This window comes from Ruditapes philippinarum, unplaced genomic scaffold (genome assembly GCF_026571515.1).
Source record: "Ruditapes philippinarum isolate M1 unplaced genomic scaffold, ASM2657151v2 ctg129_1_1_1_1, whole genome shotgun sequence".
Taxonomy (NCBI): Eukaryota; Metazoa; Mollusca; class Bivalvia; order Venerida; family Veneridae; genus Ruditapes; species Ruditapes philippinarum.
The window spans coordinates 132,251-157,602 of record NW_026854747.1 but is presented as its reverse complement, the minus strand read 5'-3'; the positions used below and the strand labels follow the sequence as shown (position 1 = coordinate 157,602).

The window sequence follows — 25,352 nt, the reverse complement described above, 5'->3', positions numbered from 1 at the left end:
TACTTTTATTACCATACTATCTCAAAAATATCGCCTCTATAAAGAAGTTGTTATCAGTTGGACAAACAGTCCCAAGGTTTAATTTTACTTGTTGTCACACTTTGCTGAAGTTATCTACTTTATAGCATTGCACGGAGTGTCATACCTCATTTATTGTGCAAAGCTAGAAAGAGCATGGATTAGGAAAATAACGTAAATAATTGTTGTATATTTACAAAACACAATAATGTCAGAGGAGAAGAAAAGTGAACTTGTATTTTATGTGAATGGAAAGAAGGTGCGTAGTATTTGACTCCTTTATCCTCTATTGAAATTGGCACGTGCACTAAAATGTGTTTTGCACTTGTTATATTTCTTATATAAATCCAATTTTATTTTAAATGAAGCAAGCATCTTAGCATGTCAATCAGATTTACTGGTCTAGATTTATATGAAATATTCAAGGAAAACATTCATGTGACTGTCAATAGATAATTATATACATGTATATTATATTACACGTTACATTTTATGTACTAGAGACTGAAGTATCATAATGAAGTAAATCTGAATATTACAGATTAAATAATATATATTGATAAAAAAACAACACACACAAAAAAGTTATTAGCATGAAAATTGTATCAAATTTGTTTGAATTTGTTTGGAACTTCGTCAAATACTTCGTCAAATATATTCTATTTAAATTATATGTTTTGAATTACAAGCTCTTTGAAACATTAAAGTTAAACAAAATGTCTTTTAAATCTGTTGTTCTAGATGCCAGACATAAATTATGTAATATAATAAATCCCTTCTATATATAAACATTGTTTACATAAGTTGACTACAAACAAAATAGTAATAGATTTAAAACCTGTGAGAACTGAAAAAGCATTAATACATCATTCAAATAAGGAATTGTTTAGAGATACCTCTGTATATACTGTAGATTAATACAAATGCACTTTGAAATAGACAGACATTAAAAATTTAAAGCATACACTTATTTGTTCTGACTTCAATATTAACTCTATTAAATAACAGGCATTAGATTTAGAGAAAGTAACCAGACTTGTACTGAGCTAAGACTGAACTGGTAAATATTCAATAATGATTGATTATGCAAATAGTCAGGTAAATAACTGACCAGATATCTGCAAACATGATATCGGAGATAAAGAAATATTTTATAGGTGGTAAAACTAGGTCATGCTTGTCTCTTAAAGGTTATAACCCTGCATAAAATTGTCAATGGAAAACATTATCCCACATTAACAAAATAACAAAACTTTAATGGTTCACATTATGTGTTCATTATAGGAGCAGTGTAATGTGCATTTTGTTTTTTTTACAAGTCAATGTTTTTGCTATGACCTGAATATATTACTATGACATTGTATTGTGTTTATAATTAATACACCGCAGATTGCAGCATCTACTTTCTTCTATTTTCCATTTATTAGCAGTTAATTATACCAAGGAATGTGCCTGTCAAGTTTATATCTACTTACACCTTTTTTTACTGAGTACTTTACAACTGCCACAGTCATGCACATTCTTTTACTCTTTTTTCAATTTCTCTTTGCCTCTGTAAATAAAACACCCTGTTTCAGACATGGAGTGGAGTTATTTTTTAGGTTCTTTTCATATGCCTGTATGAACCTGCATAATTTAAGATTAGGGCATTTACTACTTCTATAAAGGTTGATACTTTTGTCATTGAAAGTTAATATTTACCTGGCTGTATACATAATATAGGTCAAAAAAAGGCCATATATCGGACAGGCCAATGCTTTATTAATTTTGCCCAGGTAAAATATACGTGTAGTTAGTTAAAAATAACATGATAATATAAAACTGTTTTCATATTATATACTTATAACATTACAAACAGTTTTTTTCCCCAGGAACAAACTTTAATAACCATATCAAAAAAGTAGATATAGGGTACATATAAATATATTTTTGGTGATTTCTTTAGCAATACTAAGATTATTCAAGCTTATAATCCAATGTTTGTTTTAACCTGTATTTAACAGACATAATCTTGCTGTAATTTAGAATTAAGTAGGTTAAATTTAAAGCGTTTGAAATTAAATAAGAGAAGAGTATATGCATTATAACTAATGTAGACATAAATTAGTACTCATATTCTTGTATTTCTATAATATATCCTACCTGAATATAAATTATCATCAGTAGTCATGAATTAATATGCATGGCAAGACTTGCAGTTTGTTGACACTGATATACTTGTTAGACAGAGCAGATTTGATTGCCCAACCATTATGATTTAACTTTATTTGTCTTCAGAGAAGGGAAATAAAAAGAATTAACATATAAGATATTAAGCATTTTACAATATTTATGTTATATTATATGAAATAATACTGTGTCATAGTCAATTAATGTTGTATGAACATGCTATGTCATGGTCATTCAATGTTATATGAAATAAAACTGTGTGACAGTCAATTTATGTTGCATGTACATGCTATGTCATGGTCATTCAATGTTATATGAAATAAAACTGTGTGACAGTCAATTTATGTTGCATGTACATGCTATGTCATGGTCATTCAATGTTATATGAAATAAAACTGTGTGACAGTCAATTTATGTTGCATGTACATGCTATGTCATGGTCATTCAATGTTATATGAGCTAATACTGTGTCACAGTCAAATTTATGTTGTATGGACATGCTATGTCATGGTTATTCAATGTTATATGAAATAATACTGTGTCATAGTCAATTAATGTTGTATGGACATGCTATGTCATTGTTATTCAATGTTATATGAAAAAATACTGTGTCACAGTCAATTTATGTTGAATGAATATGCTAATATTGTCATGGTTATTCAATGTTATATGAAATAAAACTGTGTCACAGTCAATTTATGTTGCATGTACATGCTATGTCATGGTTATTCAATGTTATATGAAATAATACTGTGTCACAGTCAAATTTATGTTGCATGTACATGCTATGTCATGGTTTTCAATGTTATATGAAATAATACTGTGTCATAGTCAATTTATGTTGTATGGACATGCTATGTCATGGTTATTCAATGTTATATGAAATAATACTGTGTCATAGTCAATTAATGTTGTATGGACATGCCTTGTCATGGTTATTCAATGTTATATGAGCTAATACTGTGTCACAGTCAAATTATGTTGCAGGAACAAAATTATGCTATAGAGTGAACTACTTTATTTACAGTTGATTTAAGTTTTATGAAACTTGTTGTGGATCATAACTTATAATGTTGACTTTATTTTTTTTGGCAGATTGTGGAGAAGAATGCTGAGCCTGAAACAACTTTACTGCAATATCTCAGACAGAATTGTATCCTTAACTTGTAGATTTACAAACTTGTAGTTTATATTCATAATTTTTAATTACACCAATAATTTTTTTTTTATTTTATTTGTTTTATATTCTGCTTCACAGTAATTAATTGTTAGGTTAAACCAACAACTTCTGTCTTTACATGGACTGTATGTCTATCAAAGATACCTTTTTCTGAAGAAGTAACACCCCAGTTACACAGAGCCATCGGTGATTGATCGGTAGTTTTTTTAGTCAAATTATGGAGTGAACCGATGACAACGTATTTATCACCGATATCACCTATTGGTCACCTGTTTTCCACCTATCAACTGATATTGGGGAAAGATAAGTTTCATCGGTTAAAAATTACCGATTGGGATTTTCAAACACGTTTAAAATTCTCGATCAGTGAAAATATTTTAAAAATAACCGACGGCAACCTTTACCACGAGATGTGCAAGCTCTTAATCACCGATATCGCCGATCGGACAAAGATAACCAAATATGAATCACCGGCCATATCTGACGGAAAGTGTTTAACCACTGATGACTAGCTATCAAACACCGATTAATCAGCGTTACGCCCGATTTAGCTCCGATTTACAAACGATAAAAACCAAAAGTATTTCAGCATTTAATCATCGACCCCACATGTTTGAATTTGCTTTTTGTCACCGATGGCCGTTTACACAGAAAACCAGAAATAAAATCACGCATGACAACCGATCATAACAGCGAGTAAATTTAAAATTAAATGACTGATTGGGTACCGACCGTCTGTGTAACTGGGCCCTAACATTACGTAGGTGAAAATTGAAGTGGTTTTGTGCGGTTATGTCCTCAAGTTTATGCTCATAGAAAAATAAAATTTACTTTTCTAAACAAGTTTCTATAATAATTATATTAATAATATACTTGTAACATTTATCTTTGATTTTATATACTGTGGGTATTAACAAGGGCAAGGCTTGGTTCAAAGTTATGTGTAGGCCAAATTTTTGGGGGTTCTAGTGGTATAATATTTTTTGCTCTGCATGGAGTGTTGGAAAAGTATTTTAACATATATTTAGTACAAGATAAATTTTTAAGGAATAATTTAATAATGAATGCAGATCAACAAGTAAATGATTTTTATCTTTTTCATATTCCTGTAAAAAACTATGGACCATGGTTTATACGACATATAGGCAGCTACGCCACAGATTACAGTATATTGTAGTAGTATGACAGTCAATTTCGAAACTTTTACATACCTCCATATTTCTTGTCATAAATTTGATATATTGTTATTCGCATAAAACACATTAACAAACACACAATAACCTGATCTGGTTCTTCAATCATAAAATATGTACTTAGATTTCATGGTGTTCATTTTTATCATATGACATGATTGTCTGGTATAGCATACATGTAAATAGTTTATGACTTGCGTTAGTTCATTGTGAGTTAAGTTTAATTTGCCATATCTTTTACAAAGATTTAAGACTTGATATCAGTTTCATTAATGAAAAGATTTTGATTTATTTATTTTATTTATAAAAATACTGCTTCTGCTCTGTTTCTCTTTCATTTAATATACTGTCTGACGAACAGCCTAATTCAGACTTCATAGGATATCTACCTTTTTTGTAGAAGAGCATTGTAATGATAAAAGGTTAAGGTCACTGTGTCCTTTAATGATAAAACATATTAGCCAAATAATTGAGTGAAATGTCCTTGTAGAAGAGATGACTTTTATTTTTCATTATAAGTTCATAGTCACTTAATACCACCTACAATGTTCTGTAACTTAAACGTGGGCAACTCCAGACTTCATTGAGCACCATAAGACCTTTTTTAAATCATATGAACCAGGTTTCTAGGTCATAGGTCAAGGTCACATGAGAGGTTTAAGAAAAATGCTTGTCTGGAATAAAACTTCTTTTCAACATAATTTAGGTCAATATATGCAAGATCAAGGTCACCAGAGATGATGAAATGTTCAGATTTTGACAGAGCTTATCGTCTACTTGCATGGATGGAATTTTTCATTGTTTCACTTGATATAATTTGTTCTGACCATGAAACATATTGATCAAAGTCTCTATAGGTCAAAGATCAAGGTCACACTTAGAGGTCAGAGGAAAATTCTATTGCAAAGCAAAACTTTAACATGTTTTTTGCACAAATGTGTAACATTGTAAAATGTAGTGTTATAATGTGGGCAAAATTCAGGTCTCAAGATCACATGCAGAGGTTCAAGGTCAGATAAGAAAATAAAATGAAAGCATTGATGTTTAGTCATCATGAATTTTAATGTAAATTTTCTCTTTCAATGGTTTGGGCATTGGTGAAACGCATTTGTTACAAATGAGCACTTTCGTTTTTATTTAAAAAAATCTAGCATTTCTTTTTGTCTTAAATGACCTACATGCAAAAACAGAACATACATTATTATACAGCTTAGGATGACATAATTATATGAAATTTGCTAAATATACAGTCTTCATTCTTTACATTATTATTTCTATTTATAGAAAGAGATATTTTTGAACTTACATATTAATATTATGATACTGTGATAATGCTGGCGCGGATCCAGGAAAATGTTGACAAGGGTTACTGCATATTCCAGAGAATGTTAGGAATATTACTCATTCTTGCCTCCCCCCACCCCCCTCACACACACTCACACCACCATAAAAAAAATTAATATCAAAACCTTGATGTTATATTTTATTTCATGCAAAACCGGGATTATTGCCATATTAGTTTAAACATATTTTATTTGGAAAATTTTGCAAGCATTCAAATTTTTCAACCCTTAGTATGATGATTAGTACAAATATGGAAAGCTATGTCTCAAAATAACATTGTTATAAAGATTCATGCTTCATAATTTCATGAGTATAATACACAAATGTCATACCAGATGGTTTTGTCAGGAAATAACTTGAAATTTTCATGTAACTTGAGTATAAGATGTTATTATGCAAATTGAATATTTTACTTAACATTTGTACTTTAGAAATTAATGTATGTTTCCCATAATACATGTATATGATATATCTGTGGTCACTCATTGATTGATGTGGGAGAATATGGTTTAAAAGTCTGGAGTTGGCTGTAAACCTTTTTTCATCCTAAGAGCCATGTTTTCATACACGGAAACAACAATTTTCTTGGTATACTGTGATAGCTTCATTTATTGGTGTAATCTTTAGTATGATGACAATGGTCAAGTTTACAATATTTTGGAACACATGTTGTTTCTTGAAATATATTTTATGTTCATTATACATACAATGACTTGTATGTATATATGTATTAATATAATAATAATAAAAATAAATGTAACACATGTTGAAATGGAGTAGAAGTTATTTCACATAATAGGTATAATAGGAGTCTTTACTTGTTACTTTATGTTGTGGGGGGTTCCTCACTGATCTTGTATACAAGTCTGTATTTTGGTATGTAATCACAAGGCAGCTGAGTGTACTGCAACCTTGGCCAAGGCTCTGTTTGCTAACCTTCTCAAGTATAAATATTGTACAGAATGGTGCATTTTTTCTCTAAATTTATCACCATACTTGCCATAAAACTTGTGTTACATTTAAATTAATGCATCCAAAATAAATCTAATTTTGCATTTACGTTTTCCTTGACACATTGTTATAGTGGGTTTGACAGGTACAAAGCTAGGATGTGGAGAAGGAGGTTGTGGTGCATGTACTGTGATGGTATCCAAGTTTGACCACTCCAACAAGAAAATATGGTGTGTATATAAATGTTGTACTTTAAATGTTACTTTTCTCTCAAAAGATAAGTCTAGAAAATTACCAACTTTCTGTCAGCCTAAGTTATTTATATCAGTGATATATTCCTATGTTTACCTTGAAACTATAATATAAGACAGATAATTTATCTAAAAGAAATTAGTATCATTATTGTTATTTTCTTGGAAACTTTTTACATGCAAAAATTCTTTTAGACACATTCATTTACTTGTTTCTTACCACAAAAATTTCAATAAGGAATTAATTTATCCTAAATCATTAAATATACCAATTACATTGAGATTTTAAGAATAATTTCAATGCTGATTCATACTGACTGTATAATCCTTGAAGGATATTTGAAATACTTAATTAAATGAAAATTTGCCCATTATAGACAAATTCATTTTAAAGGGTACACACTAATTTTTGTATAACAATCTAGAATCACTTGTTAAGTACAAATCTTAATATGACTGAAAAATCACCACATGACCATTGCATTGTTTTTGGGAATTAAAATCCAACCTATGAATTTGACTGAAAGCTTACTATATCCCAGACTGGTCCCCAAGACTAGCAAAATCACAGACTGGTCCGCAACACTAGCAAAATACCAGACTGGTTTGCAACACTAGCAGAATTCCAGATTGGTCCACAACACTAGCAAAATCCAGAGTAGTCCGCAGCACTAGCAAAATCCCAGACTGGTCTGCAGCACTAGCAAAATTTCAGACTGGTCAGCAACAGTAGAAAAATCCCGGACTGGTCTGCAACACTAGCAAAATACCAGAATGGCATGCAACACTAGCCAAATCACAGACTGGTCTGCAACACTAGCAAAATGCCAAACTCCTCACACTGATTACCTCCCTTGGCAGAATTGTAATCACTGCCTTCACAGACGTCACATGATGATGAAAGTCACATGACGTAACGTCGAAATTCAAATGTAAATATCGACCGTTACATAGAAAATCTAACGTCATTTTTCTCTTTCTGTTTTATTTTTAACTTTTTGTACCTACGTCCGTTATATTTTATCAAAAAATTATCAAAAGTATATAAAATAATGAAAAATTAATTAAAAAGCTAAAAAATATAAATATCCAAATATTGATATTTCAATGTTTGTGATGGCAGAGATCTCTGTACTGATAAGGGGAGATCACTGCGTAGGAGATTGGCAAAATGCCAGACTGGTCCACAACACTAGCAAAATACTAGACTGGTCCACAACACTAGCAAAATCCTAGACTGGCACGCAACAATAGCAAAATCCTAGACTGGCCTGCCACTCTAGCAAAATCCCAGACTGGCCTTGAAACACTAGCAAAATACCAGAATGGCCCGCAACACTAGCCAAATCACAGACTGGTCTGCAACACTAGCAAAATACCAGACTGGTCCACAACAACTAGCAAAATCCCAGACTGGTCTGCAACACTAGCAAAATCCCAGACTGGTCCGCAACACTAGCAAAATCCCAGACTGGTCTGCAACACTAGCAAAATCCCAGACTGGTCCGCAACACTAGCAAAATCCCAGACTGGTCCACAACACAATCAAAATCCCAGACTGATCTGCAACACTAGCAAAATACCAGACTGGCCTGCAACACTAGCAAAATCCCAGACAGGTATGCAGCACTAGCAAAATACCAGACTGGTCCACAACACTAGCAAAATCCAAGACTGGTCTGCAACACTAGCAAAATCCCAGACTGGTCCACAACACTAGCAAAATCCCAGACTGGTCAGCAACACTAGCAAAATCCCAGACTGGCCTGCCACACTAGCAAAAGCCCAGACTGGTCCACAACACTAGCAAAATCCAGACTGGTCCACAACACTAGCAAACTCCAGACTGGTCCTTAACTCTAGCAAGTAGAATAGATAATTCTTATTTTTTTTAACACTTTAATATTTTTTTATTCTTTGTTCTTCTTTTATAGTGAATTGTCCTGTGAAGTTCATTAACCCTTTACCACATATATACGTGAAACAATGTACTTTCTTGGGGGGGAGGGGGGTTTAAAGTTAAAGGCTAAAGTAACAGAACTTTTCTTTTTTTTTAAACCAATAACGACTGCATTTTTGAGGAAAAAATATATCTTTTTAGCTAGGGGTAACAGCCATTTGGCTAGGGGAAAAAGTCCTTTAAATTTGGCTTAGGGAAATAGCTTGTAAAAGGCTGTATAGTATGCAGGGAAAATCACTGATTTGTATTGTGTTACAAACTTGAAATGTTTTAGACAATAATAATATCCTTTATGTAACATAAATTTGTTAATTTTGTCATATTTAGTGGAGAGATTACCATTAACACTGGTTGCTAGGTAACAAAAACACAAGAAAAGAAATTAATATGGATAGTGCATAATCTGGAAAATGTTTTTGCTTTATAATGAAAGTAGAATGTATTTTGTGATACCAGAAAACAGGAAAATGTTAGATGATGTAGAAGTTAAAATTAAGTTCATTTCGTTATGTTGTATCTACAGATATCATTACAGGTGCATATATGATAATAATATTTCATAGTGAGGAAAATGTGCTATCAGACCGAGACTCAAACCAGGGACCCTCACCATATCATACTTTAAATTTTAAGATAATAAGTCATATTCACATACATATACATTAATGATACTTTTGGAGTTATAATTCATCACGTATCATCAAACCGTGGAGACATAAAATAAAGTATTTAGGGGCAATTTTGGTCTTCATCATCCAGTGCAGTTAGATTTATGCCGCATTGTTATGTTTCATCATGACTTGATTTACCCCGTGAGATATATAATTTAAGTATATTTACATGGTATATGATATTTTCAGTCATTCCTCTGTGAATGCCTGTCTAGCACCACTATGTTCCATGCATGGACTGGCAGTAACAACTGTAGAAGGTATAGGCAGTATTAAGAAAGGTCTTCATCCAGTTCAGGTAATTGACATGGGAATAAATATGAAGCATTGATATTGCATTTCAAGCTTTCTGTGTACATTGTCTTTGTAAAGGTATCTGTTTGTCATTGTGTAACATGCTGCATTTTTATTTCACCTCTGCATTTACAGTGCAGTGGCATATAGCAATTCACCTGTGTGTCTGCACAAGTGCATGTGCTGTAATACCCGCATCTGTTAGATAGATTATATAGTAAAGTTATAAAACTTTCTTCTTAAAAATCAAAAGTCTTGTTTTAACCGAACTTGCCAGGATTGTACGAAGGGAATATTCTTTAGTTCGTCTTTTGTTTTGTTTGATATTCTAACATGCTAATTCTTATTCTAGTATAATATTTTGTACTCATATACACATCATTACTGGAAAGTGGAAAGAGTGTAAACTGTTTCAAAACAAGAATGCCTCGGGTATGTTGGGTGTAACAAGGGAAGAAATTGATACAGCTCTAAAAACACTTAAATTTTATTCCATGCTGCTTATTCCATGCTGCAGAATTGTTCACTTAAAGATACTTTTTACAAATGCGAAAATTAGCAAAATTATGAAAATATATTAAAGTTTCAATTTATTTTAAGTGATGTTAATGATTATTTGCTTCAATTTTTCATAAGATATATTTTATTTTATCATCCTTATTACAGTATCACTACAATATAAATACGTAAACTGTAAGATGTCACGCTTATATTCAACAAATGATATAGAATTTGTTATATAGCATTAAGTTCCATGTAGAGATGGAGAGTGAACAACAATGGTTTAATGCAAACAATAATAAATTAGTAATAATGATAATAATGATAGATTTACTCTGATCTGATGACATGTGTTTGTTATATTACACTACTAGCTTTAAAAGAATGGTTAAACAATATTGTATTAATACTTATAATTACTGAATCCCTTCAGTATCTAATTACAGGCGTTTCCAACACTCAATTATATATCAAAGTGCTGTGTTTAAACACCATCATATTATACCAAGTATAGATTCAAATTCTTTACTTTTCTCTCAGTGCATCATACATGATACAAACATGAGCATTAAAATATATAAACAGTGAATATTTGTAAAAACAACAGCAGTACCTACATGGCAAGTCATTTACAGAGAACTGTGAGTCACAATATATAAAAATAGATTAACCATCTATTTGTTTGTTTTTATTTTCTTCTTTCAATAAGAATGAAATTAATTTATTAAATGTAATGATTCTGCAGCACAATTAATATATTTATAATACATTTCTTTCAATAAAAAGCTGATATTAATACACTTGTTACTATATATAGTAACAAAATTGCCTATGAGTTCAACTGATTATGAGTGTCACGTGACCTATTATGAGTTTGCAGCCCGGGGCCGAAAACTAGTTATCAGCCCTCGGGGCCATTATTTATTTTGCGGGCCAATTATCACCTTCCGGCCCTACTCTGCCGTGTATTAATCTCTTATTAAATTATATTTGTCCTCCTGTTATTTATAGACTGAAATTAAGATCAAATGATGTCTGTTTCATATAGCCAGTTTTTGGTACTTGTCATACATAATTTCGGGCAAACAAGTACATTGTAACAATTTAGGCATGAATTTTTATTTAATTTATGCATTGTAATGTCTGATTATATTACATTGATGGGTACCTTGCATTGTAAACATGTCAATATATTCAGAATTATTATTCCTGTCATTTGTGATACATACAGATGTGCAGACTGGCCTTGGTGACAAAGGCTAATCTAAGATCATACAGTGACTTTTAGCTCACCTGAGCTAGCTCACGGTGAGCTTTTAGGATCGTTGAATGTCTTTCGTCCGTTGTCCATCCACATTTGTTCATTTACATTCTAGTGGTCACGATTTTGCCTCAATCATCATCAAAATTTGTTAGGATGCTTGTCGGATGAGTTTAAACATGGGTCATCTCTGATGAAAATCTAGGTGACAGGAGCTTAAAATAGAAAAATCTTGTTAACACTCTAGTGACTACTGTTTTGGTCCAAATATCCTGGAAATTGGTCTGAAAGATTATTTAGATAAAATCTAGGTCAAGGTTGAATATGGGTCACCTGGGGGTCGAAAAGTAGGTCACACCTCCCAAATATGAAAAAAACTTGTTAACACTGTAGTGGTCACACTTGTTAATTCTCTAGTTGCTTAAGTTTTTATCATTGGTCTGAAAGTTTGTTTTTATGATTTCTAGGTCAGGTTTTCGAATGTCTCAAACTCTTGATATAATTTTGTAAAATAGACTCCAGACCTTTTCCTCTAGGCCATCTCTATCCTCATGCAAGTAAATAAATAAATGCTCTTACTTACCCTTGGTTAAAGTAAATGCTTAAAATGATGTTAACCATCACGTTTCTTTTAGTTTTCTTTAAATATATCACAGGTTGATTTTGACAAATACTGTATTGAAATGGCGCATTATGCCACGTTAACTATGTTCGATTGCAGAATTTTACATTTGTTCTGAAGGCTGACATTCTGAAAGTTGACAATCTTAGTTTTCAGATGATACATTTCATTCAATCGCCAGTTCATTACTATAGTCACAGTTGCACAAGTAGTTGAGCCAGCTCTTAGCAACATGCACAAGTGTATATGAAATAAGTGAAGATCATCATGACCTGTGTGGATACTAAGGAGGATGGGGTGGGGGAATTTGCACTTTCCATTATCTCTCATTAACAGACTCAAAAAAATTAGTCTGTGATTTTTACTTTTCTGGAGGATTTTTTTTTTAACAAAGGAAAATTTCCTTGCTTTTTAAAAATGTGATCTGCCAAAACTTTTATTAGATGAAAAAATAATTATACACGTATATAGTACATAAAAAATACCCAGAAAAATTAACACTGTAATGAAAACTTACTCTCTCCAATTTTTATACATGTACATTCATATAATTATTAGAACTTAAAAAAATTCATTTTGTTATATTTTTTTTAATGTACTTAATAATGCATGCAAATATTAATATATTCTTCTAACTAAATGTTCATATAACTTTTTTAATTAACTGAAAGAATCGCATTTTTGTACCAAGCATAAAAAAAAAGAAATTGAGTCATGCTTAGCTATGATCCATATCCCAGTGAAATTGTGAGTTCATAGAAAAGTGTCTGTCTTTGAATAATGATCCTTCTTTCTAAAAGCTATTCTCCCACATAAAATGGTTCTGAAAAACATCAACATATTTGTTTACAGTTATTTATGCATAATATAGATTAAAAGATGGATAAGTCAAGTTTAAGATATTCAGTGCAGTAAGGGTTAAATACATGGCTTGTTTTGCCTCATTGTGTCACAAAATCCTATTCTGAGTCTCTGTGACATTCTTCTTTTGAAAAATACTTTATAACTTTATATAAACTGATAGCTTTGAGATGATTTAATCTTAATGTTGTCCAGTTTAGTATTGTTCATGATATGAGCCGCGCCATGACAAAACCAACATAGTGGGTTTGCGACCAGCATGGATCCAGACCAGCCTGCACATCCGTGCAGTCTGATCAGGATCCATGCTGTTCGCTTACAAACCCTATAACAAGTAGAGAAACTAATAGCGAACAGCATGGATCCTGATAAGACTGCGCGGATGTGCAGGCTGGTCTGGATCCATGCTGGTCACAAACCCACTATGTTGGTTTTGTCATGACGCGGCTCAATTATTATATTTTATTTCAGGAAAGGCTTGCCAAGTCACATGGATCTCAGTGTGGATTTTGTACACCAGGAATTATTATGTCAATGTATACACTGCTACGAAATGATCCTCAACCTACCGTTCAACACATGGAAAAAGCTTTTGAAGGTAACAAACGAGTAATTATCATTAATAAGATAGACTTACATTTCTGTATTACCATTACCATCCATAAACAGACTCCTGCAACATTTTCAATTTTGTTGTTTTGGGCCAACTTTAGGTATTCTGTTTTTCTCTATTTTTTTGAAGAAGCAGTTCTATTCTTTTGTTGGTTGTCCTTTTCTTTTTGACCCAATGCACTTATCCTGCTGTGGATTTGGAAGTTTAAGGAAGTTTTAAAACAAAATGCTAAAATTGATCAGCCAAATGTATTAATTCTGGAATTCTGGCCAGCTTGCACCAACATGCAGGTTTGTTTGACTTTATACTAGTCAGATACAGATATCAGATTTTGTACGTATTTAAAGGTTGATAATCATATATTGTTGTTTAAGATTTGTTAAGCTGGTCTTTATCTGCAGGCATCATATCTTTAATATGTATATCAGATAATTTTATGCATGTATATTTATTCTTATGTCTTTTACATTTCTTGCTACTTATGATAAAAACATATTTCAAGTTTTATATTTTGTATTTGTAGGTAACTTGTGTAGATGTACCGGTTATAGACCTATCTTAGATGGTTTCAGAACATTTACTAAGGTAAATATGGTACACTATCTTTATTACCTTACTAAAATAGTGAAAATTAACTTATTCAGCTTTAAATTTGTAATTGTCCAATGTTATCATAAAGTACTTTAAAATGTTGAATTGAGTATGTAGTAAAGTAACACTGTGTTTAGCAAACACAAGTACTTTATTGATAGCATGCAGAATGTTCAAGTTATTATAAGTTTTATGGTTTCCCTTCAAATTGCCTGAAAATAAACATACACATGCATTCATTTAAAAGAAATACTGGATGGCAAATTATGGTTTGCTTGTTTAACTGTTGGTAAAGATTGATGTCTGGCATGTCACCTTTCCATGAAATTCTTTTCCAAGAATATACTGGAACTTTAACTCTGATGCATACTATGTCAGAATTATGGCCCACTCTACTTTGAGAATTTATTTTATAGAATTGTCAACTTTGAGGTCAGTTATATCAGTAACTTTGTTTTCTTGTATATTAAATGTACATTTCTTATGCTTAGTAACCCTCACTGGTTTTAAATTTTTAGCAATTACATAATTATATAGTTTCTAGGGACAGTAATACCAAGCTAATGAAATTGATTCACTTACAACACCAAATCTTGACATGCAGTGTACTGTTTTATTAATGCATTGCCATCTGGACAAAAGCCACTTGACCCAAAAGCCCTTTTGATTATTAAATAGAACATTATCCAGAACTCAGCAAAAGTGGGGTTTTCCCAGCTAATCCAGAGGTTCAAACAAACTTTCAAGGTACACTACCTGTCACAATAGATAATGATTAGTCAACCTGTTGTGCTTATTTTTGAAGCTGTAACTGTAACAGTTTTTTTGTACCGACGGATTAGCTGGATAAAACCCAAATACTCATGAATTCTGGAGTAAGTCAAACAAAAAACCCTGGCCTCCCCCAACCCACCCCATTTTAGATGGACAATAGATCCTCAGCAGGATTTTCAAAGCTATCAAAAAAATATAAATAACCATATATGCATTTAAAATGTGATGTTGTATATTTTATGTTGTAATTGTAGAATAATTGAAATACTGTATATATACATACGTTATGCGTTTGCGACCAGCATGGATCCAGACCAGCCTGCGCATCTGCACAGTCTGATCAGGATCCATGCTTTTCGCTATCAGTTTCTCTACTTGTAAAATAGTTGGTAAGCGAACAGCATGGATCCTGATCAGACTGCGCGGATGCGCAGGCTGGTCTGGATCCATGCTGGTCGCAAACACACTATGTTGGTTTTGTCATGATGCGGCTCATATATTGTATATATACAGGAGTACTGTGGTATGGGTGAAAACTGCTGTAGGAATAAAAATGGTAACAACAATATCCAGTCACAGGATGGGGTATGTTTATACTTGCTGAATACATCGTAACCATTTCAATATTGATTTTATGTATTAAATGTTTAATGATGTTTAATGTTTAAACCATAAAATCTTATTAGATATTTATGGTCATGTGTGACAGATTGTTGAGAAAAGTTAATATTATATTTTGGTAATAGTTTTTATTATGTTATAAAATGAAACATTTGCAGCTGTAAGGTTTGTGATTTCTATGATAATTGAATAACCTTGAAAACATTTTGTAACTTGATGTACATGAATATGTTTTTATAAAAGGAGTTAACTGACCTAGTCCGAGGGTTTTCATTATTAATAGATTGGTAATCCATATCATCAGTTAAAATACTGTTAAAATCGGGTGTATTTTTAGCCTGTAGATTAAAATACTCCCCTAGACCCCTGGCTAAATTGGTTGTTTTAATAGCCACATCTGTTGCTTCAGATAAAAATGAAAACCCTTCTTGGGTGACTTATAATGAAGAGTGCAACAATAGATTATACTGATTAACATATTTTAATATGTTTATATATGTGTATATAAATAAAAGTATAAAAATAAATTCAGGGGTATAGACCTACAATAAGGTGTGTTAAGATTTTCTCATCCCCTGAGTTTCCCATAACTATAGGGGCAAAATTTTTAGAATTGCACCCTCACTTTATCAAATCTACATATTTTGTAGAGAATAATAAAGGTAAAATTATAACTTTACTCCATTTACAACTGGTTAGGATAAAAAAATATATGCCTATAGATAATTGCTATGAAAAATTTCTTAAAATATCTTTTTTAATGTATGTGTACTTTAGTTTTACACCAGATACAGCAATATATATATTACTGTCATCTTTATATAAGTATAACACAAATATTATAATTGCCAAATAGATAGATTTATTTCGGCAAAGGAAGCATATACATAGTTGACAATATAACATAGGATAAAATAATGAGCATTATAAAATACTATATCACATACGAGAAAACTATGACATGTTAGTGCAACACATGCTGTGAGATTAACAAAAGCTTAATTACATCATAAATTAATGTAAAGTAAATGTCTGTGAATTCAATGTAAAGTAGTGAGAGAAAGATAATAATGATTTAATTAAGTGTAGCTTACAAACTGGCTAATTTGTTGAGATACATAGAAAGATTTATTATTGCAACTACTTCACGCCTGAATACCTCAGTTTTATCGGTTAATTGTTTACAACTCTCGTCTGTTTCTAGTTCTTGTCTGTCATAAGTCCTATTTTTTACATCCACCATTTACATAATAAGTATTTATGTACTCACTAGCATGTCAAATAGAAAATAATACACAAAATTTAGAACACTTCTGATTATATAACAGATGATGTAGATGTTAATTAGTTTTACAATTTTTGGTATATTTTTTACAGGTTGGAACATCACTTGTTAATGCCAAAGAATTCTTGCCACTAGATGCAACACAAGATCCAATATTCCCACCTGAATTACAGGTAATTTACCATTATGTTTATCACATGTACATGTATTAAACTACATTTTATAAGTGACAAAACATGTCACCTGTCACCTACTACAGTCAAAATTGATAATACTTTTACCAGAATCTATATATAAAAAATACATATGTATAAAATGTTTTACCACATGTTTAAAAAGATTACAATATTATTTATTAGTTAATCACAAATATTTACCACAGTTTATAAGTAAATGGCATGTCATTTACCACAATTTATAAGTTAATCACAAGTATTTTACCACAGTTTTTCAGTTAATCACACATAATTTACCACAGTTAATAAAGTTAATTGTATCAGTGATACTCTATTTAGTATAACATCTTACAGTAGACCATCTTGTAATTTCCATGGTCTTATATATGTCACCATTTCTCATAGCATTATTAACTGACTGATATGTTAAATATTTGATATGTTGATATCTACACTCAGATAGAATTTCAGGTTATTGGGTCAAGGTCAAGGTCACTGAGGATAAAAGTAGATTTTCCTACTATTTCCCCTAGTAGAACAATGTTTAAGCATTGTTAAAGCCACATCAAGCAGCATCAGCATTCAGTGTTACTGATATTCTCATATGTTTATATGTTTTCAGACATCTTCCAAATATGACACAGATTATCTGGTGTATGAAGGTGAAAGAGTGATCTGGTATAGACCAACTAAATTACAGGAATTGTTAGATCTCAAATCAACCCACCAAGATGCTCGACTTGTGGTTGGCAACACGGAAATAGGTCAGTGAAAGATTTCATGATATAAATACATCTTTGACATTTAACCCTTAACCTGCTAAATTTCTTAAATGGACTTGTCCAGTTTCCATTTATGGAACTGTCCATTATCATTGATGGGTATACCAAGATGAAGAATTACACTAAATTAGCCAACAGTATAGAGCCTGGTCAGACATCATAGATGTTCAGGTCATACTGTCTCTATACTCAGGTGGCAAATAGATATACATGTGAGAACAAATATTTTATATAATCATATACTTGATAGTTCTAATTTTTAGACCTTCCATGTAAATGACTGCTTCAGTTTGATAGAGAAAGATAAAGTGTACATTAGCAGTACCATACTTGGTTTATACAGAATTTATTTTAGTTTGATTGTGTAGGAAGCTATAAGCTTATAGACACACTCTGGAATCCGTTCCTGGAACCAACCAGTACTGATCATGAACAGTGAGTGTAAAGTTTCTTGCTCAAGGAAACAACAACTTGCCCCTGACGGCATGGACGGGGTTTGAACCAATGGGGCTTGTGATCATTAGATTATTAGTCCGACACGTTAATCACTCCGCCATGCCACCACTACTTGTGTTTCAGGTGTTGAGATGAAGTTTAAGAACATGAAGTACCCTGTGATGATAGCACCAACACATATACCGGAGCTTGTTGATATTACCCACACAGATCTAGGCATAAGATTTGGGGCCTCAGTTACACTCTCCAGGATTGCATCAGGAACTTAAACAAGCTATAGGCAAATATCCAGGTATGAATTTTCATGTTGATTCTATATACCACAATATATCTCACACACAGTATAACTTAAACTCTATATATCTCATATAATATAAATGAATGTAGCAATTATTTGTTTGTTCCTCACTTCTTTTGGTGATGCTAATATTTTATTAAACAAGAAATGGCAATGCGTTTCCTAATTATATGCAGAAGAAAAAATAGTTGTATTCACTATTTATGACATGAAATATTTTCATGTAATATTTTGACATAACATAGTTTCTTTGTTAGATATATGACCTGTAAATCTCTACTGGTTTCTTGTACTTTCAGAACCAAAGACAAGAGTATTTACAGCTTTTGTAGAGATGTTACGATGGTTTGCAGGATACCAGATTAGAAATGTTGCTGTAAGTAAATTAATTATATGTTGAAATAAATAAATATTGCATAATCTTATAATGGATGAACCCTGTTGATTAGCTCACATGAGAAGCAACATAAGGTCTAAGGACCTCTGATTTGTTGGCTTGTATTGTAGTAGAAGCATTTGTTTAGTTCAGATTTAGGATGGTTTGATTGTGTAGGAAGCTACATAGGCATAAACACACTCTCAAATTCATTCCTTTAACCAACCAGTACTAAGCATTGTGTGTAAAGTTACTTGCTTAAGGAAACAACAACTTGCCCCTGACAGGGATGGAATCCACATGGCTAGAGGTCCTTAGATTACTAGTCTGACACGTAAACCACTCGGCCATACTGCCACATAGGCATATATTTTACAGTGATATCTTTCATGCTATGGTTCAAATGAAGGATTTGGAGAGAAGTGGATGTACATATTGGAAATGGAGAATATATTTCTTTTACAATATTATTCTTTACATGTATATTGTTGATGTGTTTACAGGCTGTTGCAGGTAATATTATAACTGCTAGTCCTATCTCAGACTTGAACCCTTTATTCCTGGCATCGGGTGCCATATTGGAAGTACAAAGTAAAGGTAAGATTTCTTAATCTGTTTTAATTATTTTAATAATGTAAGAACATTTATAAATTGTTCTATGCAAATAAATGCACAACCTTGTTAGTTTCTTTGATTATTTGTTTTTATGCCAAATTTCAATACATTTTTGGTCATATCTAGGTGGCCAGTCCACCTAAGTGGCTTACCTGGATAACTAACAAGTGATTACATTTCTCTGCAAATGACAGACTACATTACGTTTCTAGTAAACTTATCTTGGGTGTTTAAAATTATTAACATTAAGTTATAGACTTTGTTTGTGTAAGAACATTTGATATAGCAAGGATATGATGTATTTCAGAGGAGGGTAAAAGACAGGTTGTTATGGATGAGAAGTTTTTCCTTGGTTACAGAAAGACTGCTTTAAAGTCCACAGAGGTTGTGATAAATATACTGCTTCCTTTTACATCGAAGGTAAATACTACATTTAAAAACATGTTGCCATGGGGATAAAATCTACAATATCATTCAGATTAAAACATTAAAAAAAAACATGAAAATGATTATAGTTATAGAATCTGATCAAATGCTAGCTGGTCTGGCTAGAAATTGATGAGTCATGCAAATATTTATAGCTTTCTTTGAAACCCATATTATTGACTCTCTAGAAATACTATAGTCCTAATATTTTGCAAAGATGGTGCAAAATGGAGAAATTTACTATTCAAAACATGTATACATGTAGGTGTAGAACATAGCTGCAAGAGTTTTGTTTTAAAATCTCACCCAAAATAGAGAAAATAATAGTGAGGTTTAAATCTTGATTCCTTGTAATAGATGACACTGACCACTGATTATTAACTAAAAGAAAATGCATTGTTTTATGGGAACATTGCCCATTACAAAATCAAGTGTTGCAAGTTTGATTCCATGTACAGCATAAAATGAGTAAAAGTTGTCTAAAGCAGTTGCTTATGTCAGTTTTCTGTGGTCACTTTAAATAGGCATATCTAGACAAAGTGAAATGATTCATTTCTCCTATGTTAATTAGACAATCTATATTTTTGTGATACAGAATGGGTATTTAGTTGGTTACAAGATGTTATTATTGTGATACAGCATTTGGTGGGAATAATATTCTATTTTTATGAATGAGTATTTTGGTGGTTGCAAAATTTTATTTTTGTGATACAGAATGAGTATTTTGATAGTTACAATATTGTACTTTTGTGATACAGAATGAGTATTTTGGTGGTTACAAGCAAGCATATAGAAGAGAAGATGATATTGCCACAGTTAATGCAGGGATTTATGTACAGTTTGAAGATAACAGTAATGTTATAAAGAAGTTATCCCTGGCATATGGAGGCATGTCTGTTATAACTGTAATGCCCACAAAAACTATGTCAGCTGCTGTAGGAAGGTAAGGCTAGGATAAGTTATAGTTTTTAAATCACCTAAAAAAAATTCTTTTAATCTTATTCAGCATTTTACAGTTTTTGTGTCGCCTTGAAAAAGGCGACATATAGGTGTTACTTTTGTCGGCGGTGTCGTTGTCGGCGTCGGCGTCGGCGTCCCCTTAAGCTTGTCCGGAGCATAAGTCAGTCATTATAAGTCGAATTGACTTCAAATTTGGTATGCATGCTTCTTATAATGACCTGAAGTGTAGTGCACAAGAACGGGTACTCTGCACTTCTTATTTTTTGAAGTAATTACCCTTTGTTAATTTTCATACTTTATTTTTGTCCGGGCCATTTCTCCTCAAGTATAAAAGCTATGGACTTGAAACTTCATAGGATGATAGATCTCATTAAGGAGAAGTGCAGTGCACAAGAACTGGTACTCTGCATTTCTTATTTTTTGAGTTATTGCCCTTTGTTAATTTTCATACTTTATTTTTGTCCGGGCCATTTCTCCTCAAGTATAAAAGCTATGGACTTGAAACTTCATAGGATGATAGATCTCATTAAGGAGAAGTGCAGTGCACAAGAACTGGTACTCTGCATTTCTTATTTTTTGAGTTATTGCCCTTTGTTTATTTTCATACTTTATTTTTGTCCAGGCCATTTCTCCTTAAGTATAAAAGCTATGGACATGAAACTTCATAGGATGATAGATCTCATTAAGAAGAAGTGCAGTGCCCAAGAACTGGTACTCTGCATTTCTTATTTTTTTAGTTATTGCCCTTGTTAATTTTCAAACTTTATTATTGTCCAGGCCATTTCTCATAAATTATAAAAGCTTTTGACTTGAAACTTAGTAGGATGATAGATCTTATTGATACTGAGAAGTGCAATGCATAGAAACTGCTGCTCTGCATTTCTTATTTTTTGAGCTATTGCCCTTTGTTGATTTTCAAATATCATTTTTGTCCCTGCCATTTCTCCTAAACTATATTGTTCACAAGGCGACACATCCGACTCGCGGAGTTCTAGTTCTATTAAATTATTAAAAGATTATCAGAATTTGCACCTAATGATGCTAACTTATATGACACTATCCATGTCATCATGAAAATCTTAACCTGTTATGTGTTCTTATTTGTAATATCCCTGATTATATAAAACAGGGACAAGAAATCTATTTCTCGGTCAGTTTTAAACAATGTGATATGACTTATATCTCACTGGTAAAAAATTTATCATTTATGTTTTATAATTACATACTGGTCATTGGCAACAACACTGTATAGGTCATATGTCAACTTTCCAGCTTTACTGAGATCCTCCACAACCATTAAAGCTGAAAAGTTGCCATATGACCTTTACAGTTTTGGTGCAGCATAAATCACAACCAAAAAGAAAAAAGGTAAATGCTAAATATAGGTTGCATCATGTTTATTATTAAATCATGAGTCTATATTTTGTGGTGTATTTGTATGTTACAGGAAGTGGGATGAAAGTCTAGTCACAGATGTATGCAAGCAGCTAGCCGATGATCTCCCGTTACAAGCTGGAGCACCGGGAGGGATGGTTGAGTACAGGCGAACCCTTACAATCAGTTTTTTCTTCAAATTCTACCTCACAGTACAAATGCAACTACAGTCTATGGTAATTTGCACTAAAATAGTCATTTTATTCTGAAATTGCTTTCAATTAAGCTATGCTTTTGGACTTCCTTTCTATGTTCATAATGCTTGGACTATTTTGCTTTTCTTTCAGTTTTTACTAACAATCTGACTTTCACTTAATTCCTGCCTTTAACACTCACGAGAGGGGTTGGCAGTATCCAGACATAGATGGATATATATTTATATTGAATATTTGTTGTCAATCAGACCTGATTTCTATCCATGATTTATATTAAGAATTATTAGCCGTGTTCAAGATGCCAAACAAACTAAGTTAGAATGATATTATTATCAGTAATATTATTTTGTTTCACTTTATTTTTTTCAGCACCTATCAAAAACCAAAGTACCTTCATACTTCCATAGTGCCACGCCCCCATTTCACCGTGACTCGTCAAAGAGTATTCAGATGTACCAGGAAGTAGCCCCAGGGCAGTTAGAAGATGACCCCGTCGGTCGTAATATCAAACATATGTCAGGAATGAAACAAACTACTGGAGAAGCCATTTATATTGATGATATGCCTAAACTTCACAGTAAGTGTTGTCAAAATGATTTATATTGACAATATGCCTAAACTTCACAGTAAGTTAATGTAGATTACATATAAAACTGACAATATATCCTGTTATTTCCAGTCAATTTTTGTCTACATGAACAATATATTAAATTCAGAGTGAGACTAATAAAAAGTGTAGGAGCACCACTCTAAATACCATATTCCAGTATATATCAGACTTGAATGATTAAATGCTAAAAACTCAACTTTTCATCCGCTGAACTGGACTTTAAGACATTTTATTCATCTTTTCATGCCGATTTATAAACTATAATAATTGAAAATGCTAAAATCAACGTAAAAAGTGATATTTTTCTACTTTGTGATCATGATTTTGTCAAGTGTCTAGCTATGCTTCTTCGACACTGTAGTGAGTTAAATCCTTAATTCATAAATAGTTTAAGAATTGATGTAATCACATTAAAATCCTTGTTAAAAGAAAAAAAACTAGCTGAATGTCATTTATTTTGCTGTTTCAGGCATTTGTCTAAGATCAGGTTTTTATACTCATGATAGGACTCTTTTTCTATTTTTAAAGCCAAATATTAAATTCAGGGTTTTCTTTATTATTTTTTTGATATTTGAACATGCACCCATATGATAAACTTGATATACTGTCTGAATTAGTGATATGTTACAGTTGATTATTTGTGTAACAATGTGTGTTGAAGTGAAAGATATACAGTGACTGTGAGTGATCCAGATTATATCTCACTGGTCATAATATTTTACTAGCTAGGAAAATAATGAATTATATTTATATCCATTCCTACCCTTTGGCCTGTTAAACACCTTAGTTTTATTACTTTTTTATGATGTCTACAAAAGAGCTGTATATGGCATTTGTAACCTGCAAAAAAAAAAAAGATTTATATATGTACCTAGACCTACGCACTGGTCTGTTAAACACCTTAGCTTTATTATTATTTTTTATGTCAACAGATGAGTTGTATATGGCATTTGTAACCAGCAAGAAAGCCTATGCTAACATTGTCAATGTTGATGCATCAGAAGCGCTGACAATGCCTGGGGTTGTGGACTTTATCTCTCACAAGGACGTCCCCGGTCACAACAAATGGGGAGCTACTATTCCAGATGATGAGGAAATCTTTGCTTCATCTCAGGTATACAAACAGTATATGTCCCAAAACTCCATATGGGACATTTAAAACTAATCCCCGTACCAGTCAATCTTTTGATTCAATCCTGTGTGGCTATTGTTTTCCATAGAACACATAACTGAACTTTTTGAATGCTTTCTATGATATTAACTTGTGTAGTCACCAATATTGGGTCAGTCCTGCTTTTCCACCATAGTTTTTGATTAATGTTTGACACATTGGCATATACTTGTTTTCAAGGATAGATATTGTGTGTATATTGGTAATGTTGTAAGTACATTGTGATAAATAATGTGTTTATATTGTAGAAAATATGTTCATAATTTTGTACAATATGTTATAGGTACTATGTGAAGGACAGATTATAGCTGGAATAGTTGCAGAAACTCAAATACAAGCACAGAGAGCAGCTAAATGTGTTAAAGTGGAATATGAAGAGTTAAAACCAATCATCACTATAAAGGTAAATATTAATTCATGTATTTTTGTTTGAGTTTGCTCCCTTTGCTTGTAAATAATAATAGTCAGTTATTGTGGTTTTGTCTTACAGAATGTATAACAGCAGACCTGCAGCTGATAATATGATCCGAGGATTATTCTGTCAGAATCTGAAAATAATTGAACACTATTAATCCATTTACATTGACAGTTCCCTATAATACAATGTAGTTGAGTAACAGAGTTTTACCACAGAATATATCATATGTGTCATATGAGGGAGCATTAACATAGCTCAAATTAGGCTCAAACCCATAATATCTAGTTTGAGAGGAATACACCTGGACCATAAGCT

At 32.1% G+C, this 25,352-nt stretch overlaps 1 protein-coding gene across 1 annotated transcript in view; it reads left to right on the top strand.

Moving 5' to 3' along the window:
- Positions 1-28: 28 nt before the first annotated feature.
- Positions 29-25,352, top strand: part of LOC132740917 (xanthine dehydrogenase/oxidase-like) — a 61,020-nt gene continuing 35,696 nt past the window's right edge. The window contains 18 exon segments of the mRNA XM_060728979.1: positions 29-277; positions 3,283-3,340; positions 6,989-7,085; positions 9,927-10,035; positions 13,748-13,874; positions 14,413-14,474; positions 15,768-15,839; positions 17,253-17,333; positions 17,959-18,100; positions 18,698-18,868; positions 19,175-19,248; positions 19,752-19,845; positions 20,171-20,283; positions 21,048-21,232; positions 22,697-22,859; positions 23,208-23,415; positions 24,381-24,562; positions 24,903-25,022. Coding sequence (XP_060584962.1) covers positions 227-277; positions 3,283-3,340; positions 6,989-7,085; positions 9,927-10,035; positions 13,748-13,874; positions 14,413-14,474; positions 15,768-15,839; positions 17,253-17,333; positions 17,959-18,100; positions 18,698-18,868; positions 19,175-19,248; positions 19,752-19,845; positions 20,171-20,283; positions 21,048-21,232; positions 22,697-22,859; positions 23,208-23,415; positions 24,381-24,562; positions 24,903-25,022 — 2,109 coding nt within the window. The 5' untranslated portion in view covers positions 29-226.